A 19,652-nucleotide genomic window follows, 5' to 3' on the forward strand; every position below is an offset into this window, starting at 1 on the left:
GCAGCAGCAGTGTCACTTGCAAAAAATATATATATACAGAGGTGGTTGTTAGAGGTATATGAAATGTTATTTGCTGTACATGTTATTTGGTGTTATTTAGTGACACTTCAGTTCAGTTCGGGAGAAGGCAATGGCACCGCACTCCAGCACTCTTGCCTGGAAAAATCCCATGGACGGAGGAGCCTGGTGGGCCACAGTCCATGGGGTCGCTATGAGTCGGACAGGACTGAGTGACTTCACTTTCACTTTTCACTTTCATGCATTGGAGAAGGAAATGGCAACCCATTCCAGTGTTCTGGCCTGGAGAATCCTAGCGACAGGGGAGCCTTGTGGGCTGCCATCTGAGGTGTCGCACAGAGTCAGACATGACTGAAGCAACTTAGCAGCAGTAGCAGCAGCAGTTCAGTTCAGTTCAGTTCAGTCGCTCAGTCATGTCCGACTCCTTGCAACCGCATGAATCGCAGCACGCCAGGCCTCCCTGTCCATCACCAACTCCTGGAGTTTACTCAGACTCACGTCCATCAAGTCAGTGATGCCATCCAGCCATCTCATCCTCTGTCGTCCCCTTCTCCTCCTGCCCCCAATCCCTCCCAGCATCAGAGTCTTTTCCAATGAGTCAACTCTTTGCATGAGGTGGCCAAAGTATTGGAGTTTCAGCTTTAGCATCAGTCCTTCCAATGAACACCTAGGACTGATCCCTTTAGGATAGACTGGTTGGACCTCCTGGCAGTCCAAGGGACTCTCAAGAGTCTTCTCCAACACTGCAGTTCAAAAGCATCAATTCTTCGGTGCTCAGCTTTCTTCACAGTCCAACACTCACATCCATACGTGACCACTGGAAAAACCATAGCCTTGACTAGATGGACCTTTGTTGGCAAAGTAATGTCTCTGCTTTTGAATATGCTATCTAGGTTGGTCATAACTTTCCTTCCAAGGAGCAAGCGTCTTTTAATTTCATGGCTGCAATCACTATCTGCAGTGATTTTGGAGCCCCAAAAAATAAATTCTGACACTGTTTCCACTGTTTCCCCATCTATTTCCCATGAAGTGATGGGACTAGATGCCATGATCTTAGTTTTCTGAATGTTGAGCTCTAAGCCAACTTTTTCACTCTCCTCTTTCACTTTCATCAAGAGCCCTTTTGGTTCCTCTTCACTTTCTGCCATAAGGGTGGTGTCATCTGCATATCTGAGGTTATTGATATTTCTCCCAGCAATCTTGATTCCGGTTTGTGCTTCCTCCAGCCCAGCGTTTCTCATGATGTACTCTGCATATAAGTTAAATAGTGACACTTACTTGCCAAAAAAATATAAACCTTCACTAACACCTCTGTTGCCTTTCAGATTATGTGTAAATGTGTGACTCACTGCTGGATACCCTCAAGGAAGATCCCAAACTATTTTGTCAGCCTACTCTCTTATGATTCTTCTACACATTCATTTACTCAAACCATAAGTCCTACTCTGAAATTAGTAAGAACTACCATATTTTTCTCCTTCCAGTTTTTTTGAGATATAGTTGACACTGTACACATTTAAGGTGTATAACATAATGATTTGACTTATATACATCCCAAAATGATTACCACGATAAGTTTGATATTTATCATCTATCATTTATCACATTTATCATCACATATAGTTAAAAATATAAGAATGCTCATCCTTGTGATGGGTATTCATAGGATATACTCTAACTTTTATATATAATACACAGCAGTGTCATTTATACCGCTTGACCACCTTCATCCAGTTCCCCCTCCTGCTGCCCAGCCACCTCTGAGAACCACAGATCTGATTTCTTCTTCTGTGAGTTTGTTTTTGTTTGTAAAGAGTGTCTGGTGCCCAACATAGTCATTCAATATTTCTAAACATTACATGGTGGTAAAATGCTGAGGAATCTAGTTACCATCTGTCAGTCTACCCAGATATTATTGGCTGTGTTCCCCACACTGTACAGTTTGTACCCGAGCCTCATTTTTTTACTCAAAGTTTGTGCCCCTTACTCTCCCTCGCCTGTTTCTCTCGTTCCTCCCGCGCCCTCTCCTCTGGCAGCCGCCTGCTGGCTCTCTGTATCTCTTTCGTCATGTTTGTTCATTTGGTTTCTTTCCCTTTAGGTTTCACATATAAGTGAACTCATGGTATTTAGCTTTCTCTGTCTGACTTATTTCACTTAGCATAATACCCTCTAGGTACTCATGTTGTTAATTAAACATAGTAAGCTCTCAATAAATATCAGTTATTTTTACTGTGAGAATTTCTAGTTATTTTTCTCCTCATTCAGCTCTGCAACATATTTTACAAATGATGAGAAAGCTTAATTGGCTCCTTCACAATAACACACAGCAAGTAGCTGGAAAAGATGGAATTTGAAACTAGGTTGAAATTCTGTCTTGAAAATCCATACCTTCTCACCATATTATGTATACTGTGCTAATCTCTCCATCTGAAAAATATCCTTCCTTATGTTTAACTGAAATAACTTTCCCCAGTCCATCTCAGGTGCTGCCTCCACCAAACCCTCCTTGATCCTCATCCAAACGCAATATCTCTCTCAAAATATTCACAGCAGTGTGCTCCTCATTTCTACACAGCACTGTGCTCCAGTGCTTATGTCTAATCATGGTCTCTTTGACACAAGGGCGAGGGTTTCCCTGAAGCAAAGTACTTTGTGCCAAGTTTACAGTTTCCCCTGAAGCAGAGCACTTTGCGCCATGTAGATATTTAATAAAGACACTTAAATTGAACAGAAGGTCATTAAGGTCACATATGGAAAATTCTGTCCAATGCAATCCAGGAATCATTTACTTACTAATGTGTCTCTCTGTGAAGACCTGTAGTTGATATTGGGTTTAAAGAGATAAGCAAAGCAAAAATCCTCAAAGAATTTACAGTTTGATAAAAGTGCTTTGAAACCAGAAATTGTTTTTTTTTTTAATTTAGGCATTAGAGTGAGATGAAACAAACACGTTAGTCATCAAGTGAATTCTCATTGGTTGTTCACACAGATACAGTCGTCTCCTCCAGCTGCTGTACCAGTTTAGACTACATCGTCACCTACCTCTTCAAGCACATAGCAAAAGAGGGCAAGAAATCACTTCGATGCCGAGAGGCTACCCAGGCTGGTCAGAGACTATTACATTTTATGCAGCAAAATCCAGAGGTCCTGCAGCAGGTAAATAGTGGTTGTTCACCGAGCTTAAGAGATAAGAGTTTTCCCGAAGCCAGTTTAGTCTCTGAATACCTTAGAGCAACTGGTCTTGCCAAGACCCTTTCCTGGTTCTCCTCTAGAAGCATTTTCCATGTAAGTAGGATAGTTGGCCTCAGGATTACCTGCCCTCAGCAAATCTCTAACTCATGCATCTCACGCAGTGAAGCTATTATTCGGAAAGAGGATAGCACTTTCAGAGACGAGAGAAATACTGAATAAAAGTCAAAGCTGGAACTAGAAACAGTCAACCTCCTATTTGTTTCCTGGAGCCTCTAATAACGTCATCTTAGGTTTGCCTTGTAAATACTCTAGTGTGCTGAGAAACTGCCATTTGCTGGGCTCCTCGGCTGTGCCAGGTGACCTGCTGCGTCATTTTCCCCATTTGTAGATGAGAAATCAAGGTTCAGAGGGGCCATATTCCCAAAACCATAATAAGTGATAAAGCCACGACTTGTTAATTTTCAAATGTTTTCTGACTAGCTAATATGAATTAGGTCTAAGTTTAATGTTCTTTAAAAAGTCACTTCTACAAATCACAGTAACAGCATGCATAAAGATAAACATAATATATATGCCAGAAACATTTCAAAGAGAGTAATATCATTTTGCTATGGAGATAGCATCACTATGATATATTCCCATTCTACTAAATTTGGGAAATGATATCTTTATACTGCTTCCAGTTGTCTTATTTTGCCCAACTATCTCCATAATAGTCTGTGGTTTGCAAATGTAAATACTTTAACATGGTCATTAGCCAGCAAATAAGTCGCCTGCAATCAGCAGAAAATGTCAGTCTGAGTAAATAAATGATGAAAATGAATAAGAAAGCCAAAGAAGAGGTTTTCTTCCTAGCTGTCATTTTTTGCTAATACTTAAATGAAGTTATGTAAACTTTATCTGTGGTGATGTTTCAGTTAACCAGTTAATTTCCTGGCAAGAAAGTGTGGATGAAGATTTTACATAAATAAGCAAAGGGCTGCAACTATTTGGTATGATCCTGAAATTGTTACAAAACATGTTGGTGATTAAACAGGAGGAAGGTAACTCCTTTATTGAGGACCTCCTATGTACAAGGTGCAAGAGCTGTTAAGATCCAGAAGACATTAATTTCTCTTCTTAAGTTTTTCCTGCCAGATGGGAAGGAGAGACCAGTAACTAATTATATGCTATTGGATTAGTACAGTGATGACAGTAGGAGAGTACTTTCAGGGACGTCTCCTCATTTAGACCTCCACAACAACCATGAAATGTGGATATAATCATCCCCATTTTACAGTTGAATAAATTGAAGCACAGAGAGATCAACTGGAAAGTGGAATGTGAACCAAGGTCTGTTTGGCTCAAAAACCGAAGTCCTTACAACTTACTTACACCATTTATTCTCAGGGAACTAGTTGGTAGGGATAAGATCTCAGATTCAGCCAGAATGCTTCTTCAAAATATACATCCTATCAAGATTTGGATACACCTCTCCTCATCCATCCATCTGCAGTAGCCATTGGTTCTGCTGGGAGTGTGTCATAGTGCTCAGGTGTTTTATGAGAAGGCTGAGAACCACAGAATTAAAGCATGTAGCCAGCTAGTGGAGAAAATAAATACCCATGGATTGGCCAGGAATCAAGCCCACCCCCAACCCCACCATGGCAAGTGACAAGTCTACCACCTGCCAGTATTCAACCATGATCGTAATATTGTCCCATAAACTTTGGCAGGAACTTTTAAGTGAGTAGAAAATTTTAGCAAAAATCAATAGGCCATGGTCCTGGACAAATGCCATCAGACTGTGCAGAACAAGTAATATTGTTGTGCAAAGGACAATCATGTTTGTCTTTACTTAGAATTATCCTGTGTTTGTTGGTTTAAGTAATTCCTATGTGTTAATAATACTTGGTAATCCTTTACTTTACAGCATTTGACTAAGTAGTGATATATCTTTATTAACAGTGGAATGCATTCTATTTATTTGGAATGTAGGCTCTCAGATAGCATTTTAAATATTAATGACTGGTTTCTGGTAGTCAGCATAAATATGATTTGCATTAGCACTAGGTTATATCATCTTGAGTGCCTCTGATGTCAGCTATTGGGTATAGTAGTATCTGACATCATCTCCTTAGGTCACTGACAACTTTGACCTCTATTCTTATGCACAGTTTCTGTCGTCTCAAAAGCTCTTTTGAATTGATTTGAAATTTTGACTCTTCCCTTTATGAGGCAGTAAAATTGATAATTATTCAGATGGGAACTGAGCACTGAGTGAAAAATCAATTCCACCCGCTCTCTGCTGCGTATAAAATTACTTCTGAGTCGGCTGGACTGAACGGATGGCCAGAGTAAAAGCAGCAGGCAGAAGTAGTGGGAAGAATTAGCTGGACAGAGCTAATAGCCTGAAGGGATAGACTTGGAAAAGAGGGAGTGGGCCAGTTGGGGGTTATTATGAGCAAGGATGGGTCCCATTGATCATCTGTTTACATCAGCTTTCCAAGACCTTATAAATCAACCCTGAAGAGCAGCAGAATCCAAGATTCAGCCTCTTACCAGAGGGAATTTATATTAGATTATTCTCATTTTCACACTCAGATGAAAAGTGAGCCATTGATTATTCATTGGTTGCCCATTAAATGCTGTTTTTATAGATGATTTGCCTATCAGAGAAGGTAATGAACAAGGTTGCTGCTTCATAACTCAAGGTTTCGGTTTTCAAGGCATCTGTGTCGGTTAAGTAATGCCTAACCCTATTAAAAGGAATGGGTTACAAATTGCTTAACAGTGCTGAAAAACTAGACCCTAATGACTAATTGTGCTTAGAGTTTAGAGAGAGTTTGTCAGCTCTTTAAACTAAACTGATGCAATGATACTGCAATTATTTACTAGTTTGAACTGTTTCCCCTCCCCCCCAAACCTGGACCTATGTTGCTGGAAGCATAATTGCATGAAGAGTGTCAATTCTAAATTGCAAAAGTTATCTCCTCAAGCTTCCACAGCAAATGAAGCATGAACCTACATAAAGGATTTTCTGACATTCTTATAGGCCTTTCCATTTGTATGCAGCTGCTTGGGAAAGACATTTTAAGTGCCTCTCACCTGAAAATGTGTTTATTATGACCTGCTACATGGCTTTAGATCTTCAGTGTTTTTAAAAAAACATTCTCCAAATAAGCCATCTTCCATATTTTGCAAACAAATCTAAATTTTCAAGCATTAAATTTAGTCCATTATTAGAATAAAGATCTATTATAATTAAGTGAATCTATTTCAAGTAAGAATTATTGTCTAACCAGCATTGCTTTACCTTAACAACTGAGAAAAACCTAGTTTATGTATATTAGCAAAAAAAGTTCCCCATGATTTTATGTCATTAGAAAGATAAACTAAAATTTGAAGAACAGGTCAGTAGTAACAGGGATTACACATGGATCTATTACAATAATCTGGAATGTAAGATTTCTGTGTGAAGTGTTTTCAATTTTATCCCTGGTCGTGTTAAGTATTTGCATATATAACTCAGAGGTCAGCGTTCATTTAGTTATATCACAAAGTGAAAGAAAGATCTATCCAAATTAGGTAAATGAAAGAGCATGTTTTATACAAATTAGAGAGGCATTTCAAAGATGTGACTCATTCTCTTTCAGATTATAAGAATAGGACACTGATGTTGAATGCTTCTCTAAATCAGAACTTCTTTTAAAACTAAATATTCTAGAAAGAGTAGCAACTTACGTAGAAATAGAACAAGAATTATATAATGGTCAGTGTATATATATATATATATATAATGGTATATATATATACCATTATACCATTATTCGATTATACCATTAACTTATTAACAGTGTATTTTTAGCAATTATGTTCTCTAAAATTTAAATAGGCTGAATGGAGTAATTAGAACATTTAGGTTTGAATTTATCTTAACCTCTTCTGTTTAACTATCTGACTCAAGTGAGCTGTACTAAAAACCAGAAAAAGTTCTAATTATAATCCTTTCTTTCTCACCCTCCCTCCCCCTTTGTGCTAACCTAGCATTTAACTACAAATTGTGAAGAGCTGTCAGGAGTTATAAGAATCATACTTCAGATTCTTCAGTAGGGACGTAAGCTGGAGAGAACAGTCACCCTTTTCCTCAATCAGTCAGTCAATCAATGAAAATTGCTTTTGTATAGTGCTCTTCGTGACATACATCCCAAAGTGAATTATAGCAGAAGGGAAATCATCTGCTCTTTTTTCATTTCTGTGTTTAGATTGAAACGATATTGCTCAACATTTTGACATACTATACAAGACATCTTTCATACTTAAGATTCCATTCCATAATACTAAGTAGGAGAAAGTGCAGTCACATATTTAACTGATGTTGAGATTTTGGCCTATAGAACCTCAGCAAGACTCTTACAGTGGGAAATACTTAAGCAGATGAAATATATTCATGTCTCTTATGCTCCTAAAAAATTAACCAAATTTTCTAATGTTGTTATAGACATTCCTAGTGAATCCTAATTAGAAAGTATGTTCATGGCCCACTAGCTCAGTCTGGTTAATTTGCAGCTATTATCAAAAATATAACAGCAGATTGATGTCAAAAAAAACATGCAGAAAGAATATTTACAACTGGATCAGAGGATAACATGGATTTAAAGAGAAGCCAGGGATAAGTTATTAGGCATGACAAGTAAAAAAATCAGAATAATAAAATTGTTTTTTGCACATGCTGCTGCAATCATGGTCTTCTTCACAGCAATATATGTATGTACTTTGTATTTATTACAAGGAAAATAATAATACTGGCCAATATTTCAGACAAGCTTAAGCTTTTTACATATAAGCAGTTAGTCTGATTCCATCACCACAGTATCTGTGAAGCTGTCATATTATGAGCACCATTTTATAGATAACTAAGGCATAAAAAGATTAAGTAATTTCCTAAGTTACTAGTAGTCAATAAGATCATGTAGTCAATAAATGGAAAAACTAAAATTTTACCTTGATATGTTTCATTCACAGTTCACATACAGCTTAACCACAAAGCTATAGTTTGTTGGTAGCTTCTAACTTGAAGTAATATGTGTGTTTTAAGCATTTACAGTGAGGCAAGTTGAGCTTCCAATAAGTCCCAGGGGTCATCCTTAAGGTAGAATGATTCAGAGCAGTCATCTTATACCCCAACTTTGCACTGCAGCTGAAATGAAACAGATGGGCAGTGACCCAAAGAGACAGTGGGCAAGACAGAGGGAAGTTGCTTTGCCAGCTGGTGTAGAGAAGTCCTGTGGCTTCACCTTCACTGAGGTAGAGCTGGCAGAGCTTCATCTTTTACTCCATGCCCACACCCACTCATTAATTCTGTAGCCAGACACGGAAGGTGAACAAGTTAGTAAGATGTGTATCCTTGCGAAGGCCAGAGTCTGACAGCATAACTGTCTCAGGATGTCCCTTTGTTCCTTTCCTTTACTGCCTCCGGGGCAGCTCTTGAGGTTTACTCTAACCCGATTTCTCTAGGGTGGAATCAGTATGGCAGCTATGAGATGAAGCTGGGGAAGCAACAAGTGTTTTGCATCGCCTGCACATCTCTGGGCTCTGTCCTGACTCTTACCACTGATTCATCAGTATTGAATGCCATTTTTCACCTCTTTCTGATTGTAAGCAGCCTCTCTTCTCTAAAGGAGGCTTCTACCACTGAGTACCAGCAGGTCTGCTGAAAGTCTCTCACACTGGCACATCTGAAACGACTCTTTTGAGCATCCCTCTCCTACTTTTCACTGTGTTAAGATAAGGTACCGTAGACTAAGGTGCTATAGAGCCAAGTAGGAAACTTGATGGAGGTAGACAGTAATGAAAGCTATGTTCAGTGTACATCCCTGTTTAAAGGGGGCAGTCTCCAAACAGCTTCTAGCTAATTGTTGCCCTGTAAGGTGGTAAGACCCAGTGTTGCCAGATGTATAGAGATTCCCTCCCAAGGAGAAGCCAGAAATCTAGTTTTAAAAATGTTGGTCACTGATTGAAAAATAATATTACTCTGCAGGCCAACACTGTATGTTTGGCTTCCATTTTTTTCACCTCTGTATTCTGTAATCTTAGAGAATTTCAGAACTAAGATCTCTTCATGCACGACCCCTTACATTTCTCTCAGCCCTCTTATGAGGCCTTGCAACAGTGATATTTTTGCTTCTCTCTGATGTTTTAATAATTCTTAAAGCATACTTTTAAAATTTGTTGTTTTAAAAAGATGCCATTATTTTGCTTTTATATATGACCCTATACTTAGGTCTTTACTGAAACTTAAAGAGGAAATTTTTTCACATTTGAGTTGTATCTTTGCATGTAGAAAGCATTCAATAAGGGGCAATTAAACTCATCTAACATCCCCCAAATATATATTTTTTTAATTTTCAAAATAGCAAGATAGTTTGAGGCAAAAATAAAGTTAACTTTGGTCAAGTGTGTGTGTGTGTGTGTGTAATCTAATTACTTAGGATCAAATCAAAGTATCTAAGAGGAACAGACTGGGAGCTGACTGTGGCTCAGATCATGAACTCCTTATTGCAAAATTCAGACTTAAAAGAAAGTAGGGAAAACCACACTAGACCACTCAGGTATTACCTAAATCAAATCCCTTACGATTATACAGTAGAAGTGACAAATAGATTCAAGAGATTAGATCTGATAGACAGAGTGCCTGAAGAACTATGGATGCAGGTTCGTGACATTGTACAGGAGGTGGTGATCAAGACATCTCCATGAAAAAGAAATGCAAAAAGGCAAAATGGTTGTCTGAGGAGGTCTTACAAATAGCTGAGAAAAGAAGAGAAGTGAAAGGCAAAGGAGAAAAGGAAAGATACATCCATCTGAATGCAGAGTTCCAAAGAATAGCAAGGAGAGATAAGAAAGCCTTCCTCAGTGATCAATGCAAAGAAATAGAGGAAAACAATAAAATAGGAAAGACTAGAGATCTCTTCAAGAAAATGAGAAATACCAAGGGAACATTTCATGCAAAGATGGGCTCAATAAAGAATAGAAAAGGTATGGACCTAACCAAAGCAGAACGTTAAGATGAGGTGGCAAGAATACACAGAAGCACAAATTAAATCTTAAGAAATTTGTCATTAAGAAATATGAAAAAAAAAAAAAAGAATACACAGAAGAACTATACAAAAAGATCTTCAAGACCCAGATAACCATGATGGTAAGATTACTTACCTAGAGCCAGACATCCTGGAATGTGAAGTCAAGTAGGCCTTAGGAAGCATCACTATGAACAAAGCTAGTGGGAGTGATGGAATTCCAGTTGAGCTATTTCAAATCCTAAAAGATGATATTGTTAAAGTGTTGCACTCAACATGCCAGCAAATTTGGAAAACTCATCAGTGGCCACAAGACTGGAAAAGGTCAGTTTTTATTTCAATCCCAAAACTACCGCACAATTGCACTCATTTCACACGCTAGCAAAGTAATGCTCAAAATTCTCCAAACCAGACTTCAACATGGACCATGGACCATGAACTTCCAGATGTTCAAGCTGGATTTAGAAAAGGCAGAGGAACCAGAGATCAAATTGCCAACATCCATTGGATCACAGAAAAAGCAAGAGAGTTCCAGAAAAACATCTACTTCTTAATTGACTATACCAAAGCCTTTGACTGTGTGGATATCAACAAACTGTGGAAAATTCTTACAGAGATGGGAATACCAGACCACCTGACCTGCCTCTTGAGAAACCTGTATGCAGGTCAGGAAGCAACAGTTAGAACTGGACATGGAACAATAGACTGGTTCCAAATTGGGGAAGGAGTACATCAAGGCTGTATACTGACACCCTGTTTGTTTAACTTATATGCAGAAGACATCATGTGAAATGCTGGGCTGGATGAAGCACAAGCTGAAATCAGGATTGCCAGGAAAAATTATCAGTAACCTCAGATATGTGGATGACGCTACCCTTATGGCAGAAAGCAAAGAGGAACTAAAGAGCCTCTTAATGAATGTGAAAGAGGAGAGTTTAAAAGCTGACTTATAACTCAACTTTCAGAAAACTAAGATCATGGCATCTGGTCCCATCACTTCAAGGCAAATAGATGGGGAAACAATGGAAACAGTGAGAGACTATTTTAGGGGGCTCCAAAATCACTGCAGATGGTGACTGCAGCCATGAAATTAAAAGGTACTTGCTCCTTGAAAGAAAAGCGATGACCAACCTAGAGAGCATATTAAAAAACAGAGATATTACTTTGCCAACAAAGGTCCATCTAGTCAAAGCTATGATTTTTCCAGTAGTCATGTATGGATGTGAGAGTTGGACCATAAAGAAGGCTGAGTGCTGAAGAATTGATGCTTTTGAACTGTGTGGTGTTGGAGAAGACTCTTGCGAGTCCCTTGGACTGCAGGGATATCCAACCAGTCCGTCCTAAAAGAAATCAGTTCTGAATATTCATTGGAAGGACTAATGCTGAAACTGAAACTCCAATACTTTGACTGCCTGATACGAAGAACTGACTCATTGGAAAAGACCCTGATGTTGGGAAAGAGTGAAGGCAGGAGGAGAAGGGGACGACAGAGGATGAGATGGTTGGATGGCATCACCAACTCGACAGATGTGAGTTTGAGCAAGCTCTGGGGGTTGGTGATGGTCAGGGAAGCCTGCTGTGCTGTAGTCCATGGGCTTGCCAAGAGCTGGACACGACTGAGCAACTGAACTGAACTGAAAGAGGAACAGGGCTGCACGGAAGTATATAGTTAATAGCCAGGTAGCAAAAGTCCAAAAGGCACTAAAACTCTTTAAGAATGATGAATTTGTGATCACTATCCCTAAAGATCGGTTTAGAAAGTTGAAGTTAATGATTTTAAAAATAGAACCCTAATTTTTAATTAAAATGGCTTTTATCTTTGATACTCTGAACTCATTTCTCTGTTCATCTTTAAAAGGATAATTCTGGTCCAAATCCTTTGTTATATACCATTTCTTTGCCTTTTTTGTGTAATCTTTGTTATAGAAATATTTGTTGAATGACTATTTCACCTGTAACAAAAAATGGTATTTTAAAATAGAAACCTGCTTATAATCCTGTTGCCTTTACACAGTACCTTTTTTCCCCCAAATCACCTCTGTCCTGATACTTGACCTCACACCTGGCAGAGCCTGAAGCCTTGTGATGGTCAGTGAATGTCTGCACAGCAAACCCAAAAAAATATGTTTAGAAGTGCAGTCTGCAGACAGTGACTTTAGACATCAAATCTAATATGGTTATAAACTACTACTTAACAAAATAAATAGTAATGCTAAGAGTATATTGTTGTATACTATATAATAACTGCTGAAATTACATAGGAAAATTTTAAACATGGGTTTAAAAAAAGTTACTTCAAATATTGTTCTAAATGGCTGACAGAACAGAGAGCATTTGTGGGTTTGTTTTTTTCTCTAGGACATGTGTTTGTCTACCTCTAAGCACAGTTCAAAGATGTAACCCACTGATAGCGTAACTTGCCTTATTAATTGAAAAGGATAGAATCCACCAGATGTAGCCAAACCAGCAGAGAGTTGGGTGACTAAGCAACGGCAAAGACACCATATTGAGTGAGCCAGAATTCTGTCTCCAGGTCATTTATTTCAACCAGTGACAATGCGTCTAAACTCCAGTGCTTCAGCAGTGATTGATGGTTTAATATCATATATAATTTTTTTAATGAAGGAAAGCCATTTAAATATGTTACCGTTTGCACTGGTATCCTCCTATGTACATAACCGCGTTTAATCATTATGGGGATTGCTTTATACTTGTGTAATTTGTATCCAAGAAATAACTGTCAAAACCATCTCATGCTGTTGCTGGAAATGGTACAGTGTGCTTCATACTTGAATAGATTCATTCTTCCCTGCACGTAATTAAGAGTGTTGGAGCTTCACTGCTACCACATAGGAATTCCATGTTTACATTTCTGAGAATGAAAAATTAGCCACAATGTGCTTTTTCAAGCTCCCATTTTCTGGGGCTGTGATATTTAAGTACCTTAGTTCTGTACCAGTGTATGATTTGAAGAGTTTGATTTTAAGACTTTTAATATTAAAATACATAATAAAATTTTATTATCTAATTACAAGAGGGTTTAGCCTCTTATTAAAGTTGCTAAATCAGGCCTGGATTAGCATCATAATGGCACAGTTTGACATGGAGTACTCAAAAGTCAAGTTCGAGGGAAGGGATGGGGTTTTTTTGTCGTCGTTGTTTTGGGGGGTTTTCTCCTATGCCTGCCTCTTGCACAAAATAACAAGGGTGAAATGCATGTATGGAAACAAACAAGGAGCGATTTGGTACGCTGGAGAAGGAGTGGAGGTGTCCGCCCAGGATGGTACCCTTAGGCGAGGCAGCTGGTGTGTGTAGTCTTTTGTTTATCTGCTGCTGGTTTATGTAGCCTTTAGGCCGGCACCAGAGACAATCACTCCTGCAGGGTCAGCTGCTGGTCAGAAGCAGAGTAAGGGCAGACTGTGCGTTCAGTGCCGGCCGCGCTTGCTGCACAGCTGGCACCTGCTGCTGGTGCGCAGCGGGAAGGTGAAAGGTCAAGGAGGCAGTTGCCCAAAACTCAAGAATGGCTTGAGGGGACTTGCAGATTAATCTGCTTTATTAACTTCTGTATATTAGATAACTATTGCTATGAATGACAGTACATCTTTTTGAATAAGTCGCATCTCTTTCTCTTTTAAATTAGCTTTTGAGTAATGAATATTAAATAGAAAGCATTTTCAGGGGTAATTAAATGAAAACAGAACGATGTCATTTTACAATTATATTTGTGTGTTTATAGAATAGGGGAATTACAGTGTTTTCCAAGGAGCTAAAAAAAGAAGAGCCAGCTTCACAAAGAAGAATTTGAAATAAATAAGTTACACATCCATTAGCCTTTGTGTTTAAACTGAAAAAAATATGATGTACTTTGTGACTTAACATAGAGTCATTGGGTGCCAGTGGCTTGATTTGGCATTCCCAGGGGCTCCGAGTGTTTTCTTTATGAATTGAAGTGACTGCAATCTGTCAGTGTTCTTTTATCTACAGTTTAGCGCAGTTTTACTAGTATTCTGCAGCAAATGTTCTCAGAATAGCAGAAATGTAGTAAAAAATGAACAACCACCATTCCTTTTCCTTCACACCCATGGAAAGCAGATAGCATTTCATGAGGAAAACAGGTTTAGCCCAGTGATTATTAGATATGCTTTGTAAGATCTCTCACTCGGCATGGCAAATGGCAGACAAGATAGTTTTTAGCCCCTCCATTAATAGTGATTGGCACAATTATCTCTTATTGTAAATTAACACAAAAAAGAGTTCACTGAAATGCATTCTTTTTTAAAGCCTCTCCAAGGAAAATTTCTTAATTCATAGATTAAATACTGACACTAACTCTGGAAAAACGTTTAACAATCTATTTCTAAAAGGATGATTCTTTTTCTTCTAACTCTCAGTGATTTTTTCTTTTGTTTTGTATTTTGAAGAATTCATAGGAAAAGAAAGCATAGCAGATGACATCTGTCTTTTTTATGCGAATACAGCACAGGTAGTAACATTTATCCATATTTCACAAATGGAAGAAATTTTGGATTTCATTTGTAACTCCCAAGTTTTGACACAAGTTCAATCTTCCTGCTCTGAGCTGTGTTTCTATGACATGTGAAGATGACACCTGAGGTCGTCTTACTGTGTCACATCCAGGCCAACCCAGGGCTCACCAGAAGGATCCTAAACTTGTATGGGCATCACAGAGGAGCAGACTCCCTTGGCCAAAAAAGATTGGGTTAGGATTATTTCCACATCCTTCCACTCCAAAGCAGAAGAATCTTTACACCCACTCCTTAAAGATTTAGCCTTCTCCTCCATAATGTAACAGAAGTCTTATTTACTGCAGGGTTGCTAGAACCAGAGAGGTCACCATAGAAGGGCAACCTCAGATTCAAAGAAAAGTTTAATGATTATGATGAAAAAGAAGTAGAAATAATTATTATATGCTTGGTTTTTTTTTTTATATATATGCTTGGTTTTTATGTTAAGTGCTTTATATATATATTAATATACACACACACATATATACACATATGTATTCCAGTGTGTGTGTGTGTGTTTCTGTTTGTCTCATTACTCTGTGAGGCGTATATTTTTATCTCCACTTTATGTTCAAAATACTGTAATTGCAGCTCTAGCAGTTCACCCAATACTACACAGCGAATAAGTAGCAGAACCTCTGCTCTTAACCACTATACCATATAACTTTTAAATGGCCTGGAAACAGGCTTGAGAGGGATGTAGGATAAGCAAGGGGAGGCACACACGTTCATTCATAAATTCTTGACTGAGCCAAGGGCTCCTTTCTTTGAGTACTGATTGGACGAGAGGGAAACACTTGACCCAAACTGGCTCATCTTCCCTGGATTTAGAAACTAGCATTTAAAAGATAATGGTCAGCCTCAGCTGAATTGAAAACTTGAAAATTCAAGAGCCGTGGGGCAGCCATTCCTTGCCGTATGCTCATGGAGGTAGCCAGTCTGCAGCAAGAGAAAAGAGCCGCCAACATGACGGAAGGATCTGCAGAAGCCAGGCAGGCCCACAGAGAGAGACTGAGAGAGAACAAGACTGTGCTTGTCCCAGTCCCAAGCCCTTGAGAGGCCTGACTGCACTGCCTAGTGTAGGGCCCGGAAGTCACCCCTTTTATCTGCAGTAGTCACTATCTGCATAGTGAAAGGGCCCTTGACTCGGAAGTTGTGAGGGCAGAATGAACCCATGAGTACAGACTCACCTAGCACAGAGAAGGTATTCAATAAATGTGTAAAAGTAGCTTCATTTTGAAAAATAATACATAGATACTACTTTTTAATGTTCCCATCCTTGTCCATTTCCCTAGTGTTCATAATTATAAATGTGAAAAATATCCTTTCCAAGAAATCCCAAGCCCAAGACTTCATTTCACAAGATGATTTGATTTTAAGGCCATGACTTAAGCCAGAGTACCTGCATCTTCCTAGTCCCATCTGTGTTCTGCTTTTGTTAGAGTTCTTTCTGTGAATGAGAGTTCCAGACTCACTGGACTGGATGGGGGCATGGTGTGATGTGGATTTTACTCATGGGTCCAATCTGACTTTTTCTCACTTGTTCTTTCTGTAAGCTCCAAGCCTTACCTTGCAATGGCAAGAATGAAAAGAAACTCCGTAACTCTTTCCATGTGTATATTGTCTTCATACCTAATGTCTCTCCGGATTCTCACAACAACCCTAATGGGTTCAGTTCAGTTCAGTCACTCAGTTGTGTCCGACTCTTTGCAACCCCATGGACAGCAGCACGCCAGGCTTCCCTGTCCATCACCAACTCCCAGAGTTTGCTCAAACTCATGTCCATCGCATCAGTGATGCCATCCAACCATCTCATCCTCTGTCGTCCCCTTCTCCTCCCGCCTCCAGTCTTTCCCAGCATCAGGGTCTTTTCCATTGAGTCAGCTCTTCGCATCAGGTGGCCAAAGTATTGGAGTTTCAGCTTCAGCATTAGTCCTTCCAGTGAGTATTCAGGACTGATTTCCTTTAGGATGGACTAATGGGTAGATAGGGCCAATACGAATACTTTTTAATTTGAGAGGGATAGATACATGAACAAATTCAGTCCCACAGTACCTGTATGGATAAAGTATGCATTGGTTCAGAGAGGTGAAATGGAGTCATCCCCATCAGTCCAGTGGTTAAGACTCCACCTTTCAATGCAGGGGGTACGGGTTTGGTCCCTAGTCAGGGACCCACATGCCATGGGATGTGGACAAAAAGTACGAACATAACAAAACAGAGGGACAAAATAACTTGCCCAAAGACAGAGCCACTAAATAACAGTGCTTGGAATATAACTTGGGGCTTCCCACTGGCTCTGGTAGTAAAGAACCCAACTACCAATACAGGAGATGTAAGAGACATAGGTTTGATCCCTGGGTCAGGAAGACCCCCTGAAGGAGGGCATGGCAACCCACTCCAGTATTCTTGCCTGGAGAATCCCCATGGATAGAGGAGCCTGGAGGGCTATAGTCTATAGGGTCTCAAAGGGTTGGCCCTGACTGAAGCCACGTAGCACTCACGCACACACAGAACACAAGGGTTTTTTGTCTCTAGGTTTTATGGTTTCCGCCGTACGAGAACCTCCCGGGGCCTTAACCTCCTCTCATCCCTGGCATTTCTTGTTACTCCTTCAGCCTTATTCAAGGGTAACAGAGCTTCCCCCGCCTTCATTCCTCTTAGTGGCACTGTGCATGCTACGAGAAACTCTTTTGAATTTCTTGAAAGAATGGCACAGTATGATGTTTAATGATGGCATATTTTATTCATTTTACAGTTATTGCCGATTTTTCACATAGCACTTGAAGGGTAAATTATGTGAAATTTTCTCAAAGTATATTAATGTGCTGGAGCGGTGACTTCAACCTTCGTATTCATTTGTCTTTAACTCTTGGAAACTTTTAACTATCAGTGGCCATTTTTGCAGCAGTGAGTTCATATGGTATGTCAAGGAAGACTTATTTGGTTGACTTGAAGAACAAGGTAAAGGTAACCTGCTTCTCTGGCCCTTCATGAGATAATGTGGCTTTGTGTGCTTTGCAACCCAGAAGAACTCTTGCATGTTAATTCTGTATCCCTTGCCATGCTTAGGAAAATACAGATGTAACTGCTTTCAGACCAATGAAAATCCATCCTCCTTTCAGAGCTGTTTAATTGTAAATTCTGTATTTGTTGAGGACTTTCTACTTTACAACAATCAAAGCAGAAAGATTTTGTAGTCAGTAGACCTGGTTTTGAATATCAGTTTTCCTACTTCCTAAAAAAAAGCAAGAGCGTTCCAGAAAAACATCTATTTCTGCTTTATTTACTATGCCAAAGCCTTTGACTGTGTGGATCACAATAAACTGTGGAAAATTCTGAAAGAGATGGGAATACCAGACCACCTGACCTGCCTCTTGAGAAATCTGTATGCAGGTCAGGAAGCAACAGTTAGAACTGGACATGGAACAACAGACTGGTTCCAAATAGGAAAAGGAGTACCTCAAGGCTATATATTGTCACCCTGCTTATTCAACTTCTATGCAGAGTATATCATGAGAAATCCTGGGCTGGAAGAAGCACAAGCTGAAATCAAGATTGCCAGGAGAAATATCAATAACCTCAGATATGCAGATGACACCACCCTTATGGCAGAAAGTGAAGAGGAACTATAAAAAGTCTCTTGATGAAGGTGAAAGAAGAGAGTGAAAAAGTTGGCTTAAAACTCAACATTCAGAAAACGAAGATCATGGCATCTGGTCCCATCACTTCATAGGAAATAGATGGGGAAACAGTGGAAACAGTGTCAGATTTTATTTTGGGGGCTCCAAAATCACTGCAGATGGTGACTGCAGCCATGAAATTAAAAGATGCTTACTCCTTGGAAGAAAAGTTATGACCAACCTAGATAGCATATTTAAAAGCAGAGACATTACTTTGCCAACAAGGGTTCGTCTAGTCAAGGCTATGGTTTTTCCTGTGGTCATGTATGGATGTGAGAGTTGGACTGTGAAGAAAGCTGAGCGCTGAAGAATTGATGCTTTTGAACTGTGTTGTTGGAGAAGACTCTTGAGAGTCCCTTGGACTGCAAGGAGATCCAGCCAGTCCATTCTGAAGGAGATCAGCCCTGGGATTTCTTTGGAAGGAATGATGCTGAAGCTGAAACTCCAGTACTTTGGCCATCTCTTGCGAAGAGTCTTGGAAAAGACTCTGATGCTGGGAGAGATTGGGGGCAGGAGGAGAAGGGGACGACAGAGGATGAGATGGCTGGATGGCATCACTGACTCGATGGACGTGAGTCTGAGTGAACTCCAGGAGTTGGTGATGAACAGGGAGGCCTGGTGTGCTGCGATTCATGGGGTTGCAAGGAGTCGGACACGACTGAGTGACTGAACTGAACTGAACTGAACTGTGTCCTTGCAATAGCTTCCTCACCTCTTTGAGGATAGCAGCACCGCAGCCAGGGGGATTCTATACCTTGTGTGGAGTAGCCCCTGGATCAAGTGGCTGAAGTGCTCCTTGCTGTGGTCTCATGCCCAGACTCCCCAGACTCCCCAGAACTCAGATGTCTCCCACTGCATCGCTCCTTCAGCCATCTGTTACTCCATAACCTGGAACATCAGTATCATGGAAAGGAAAAACAAAAACATTCAAGCACATATTTAGTTGCAGTCACGTGAATATCGAATGCCGAGAAGGAGGAGTGATAGAAGTACCAGGCCTGAAGAGGAATCTCTTAGGCCCCAGAGAGACCCAGCACAGGAGAGCACTAAGCAGGGGCTCCGTTGACGCCCGTGTGTCATGTGGCAGCTCGCTTAGACGGGACAAGGAGGATCCTCTCAGGCAACCAAGAGCGCCGGTGAGAGCTGAGTGCACTGATTTCTCTGTGGCCCTTAAG

At 39.9% G+C, this 19,652-nt stretch overlaps 1 protein-coding gene across 1 annotated transcript in view; it reads left to right on the plus strand.

Annotated features, from left to right (window-relative positions):
* The window catches only part of RANBP17 (RAN binding protein 17), a 365,939-nt gene that overhangs the window by 331,195 nt on the left and 15,092 nt on the right, over positions 1-19,652 (plus strand). The window contains exon 25 of the mRNA XM_061393198.1: positions 3,008-3,174. Within this exon, the coding sequence (XP_061249182.1) occupies positions 3,008-3,174 (167 nt within the window). The remainder of the gene's footprint in view (positions 1-3,007; positions 3,175-19,652) is intronic.

Source organism: Bos javanicus, chromosome 20 (assembly GCF_032452875.1).
Source record: "Bos javanicus breed banteng chromosome 20, ARS-OSU_banteng_1.0, whole genome shotgun sequence".
Classification (NCBI taxonomy): domain Eukaryota; kingdom Metazoa; phylum Chordata; class Mammalia; order Artiodactyla; family Bovidae; genus Bos; species Bos javanicus.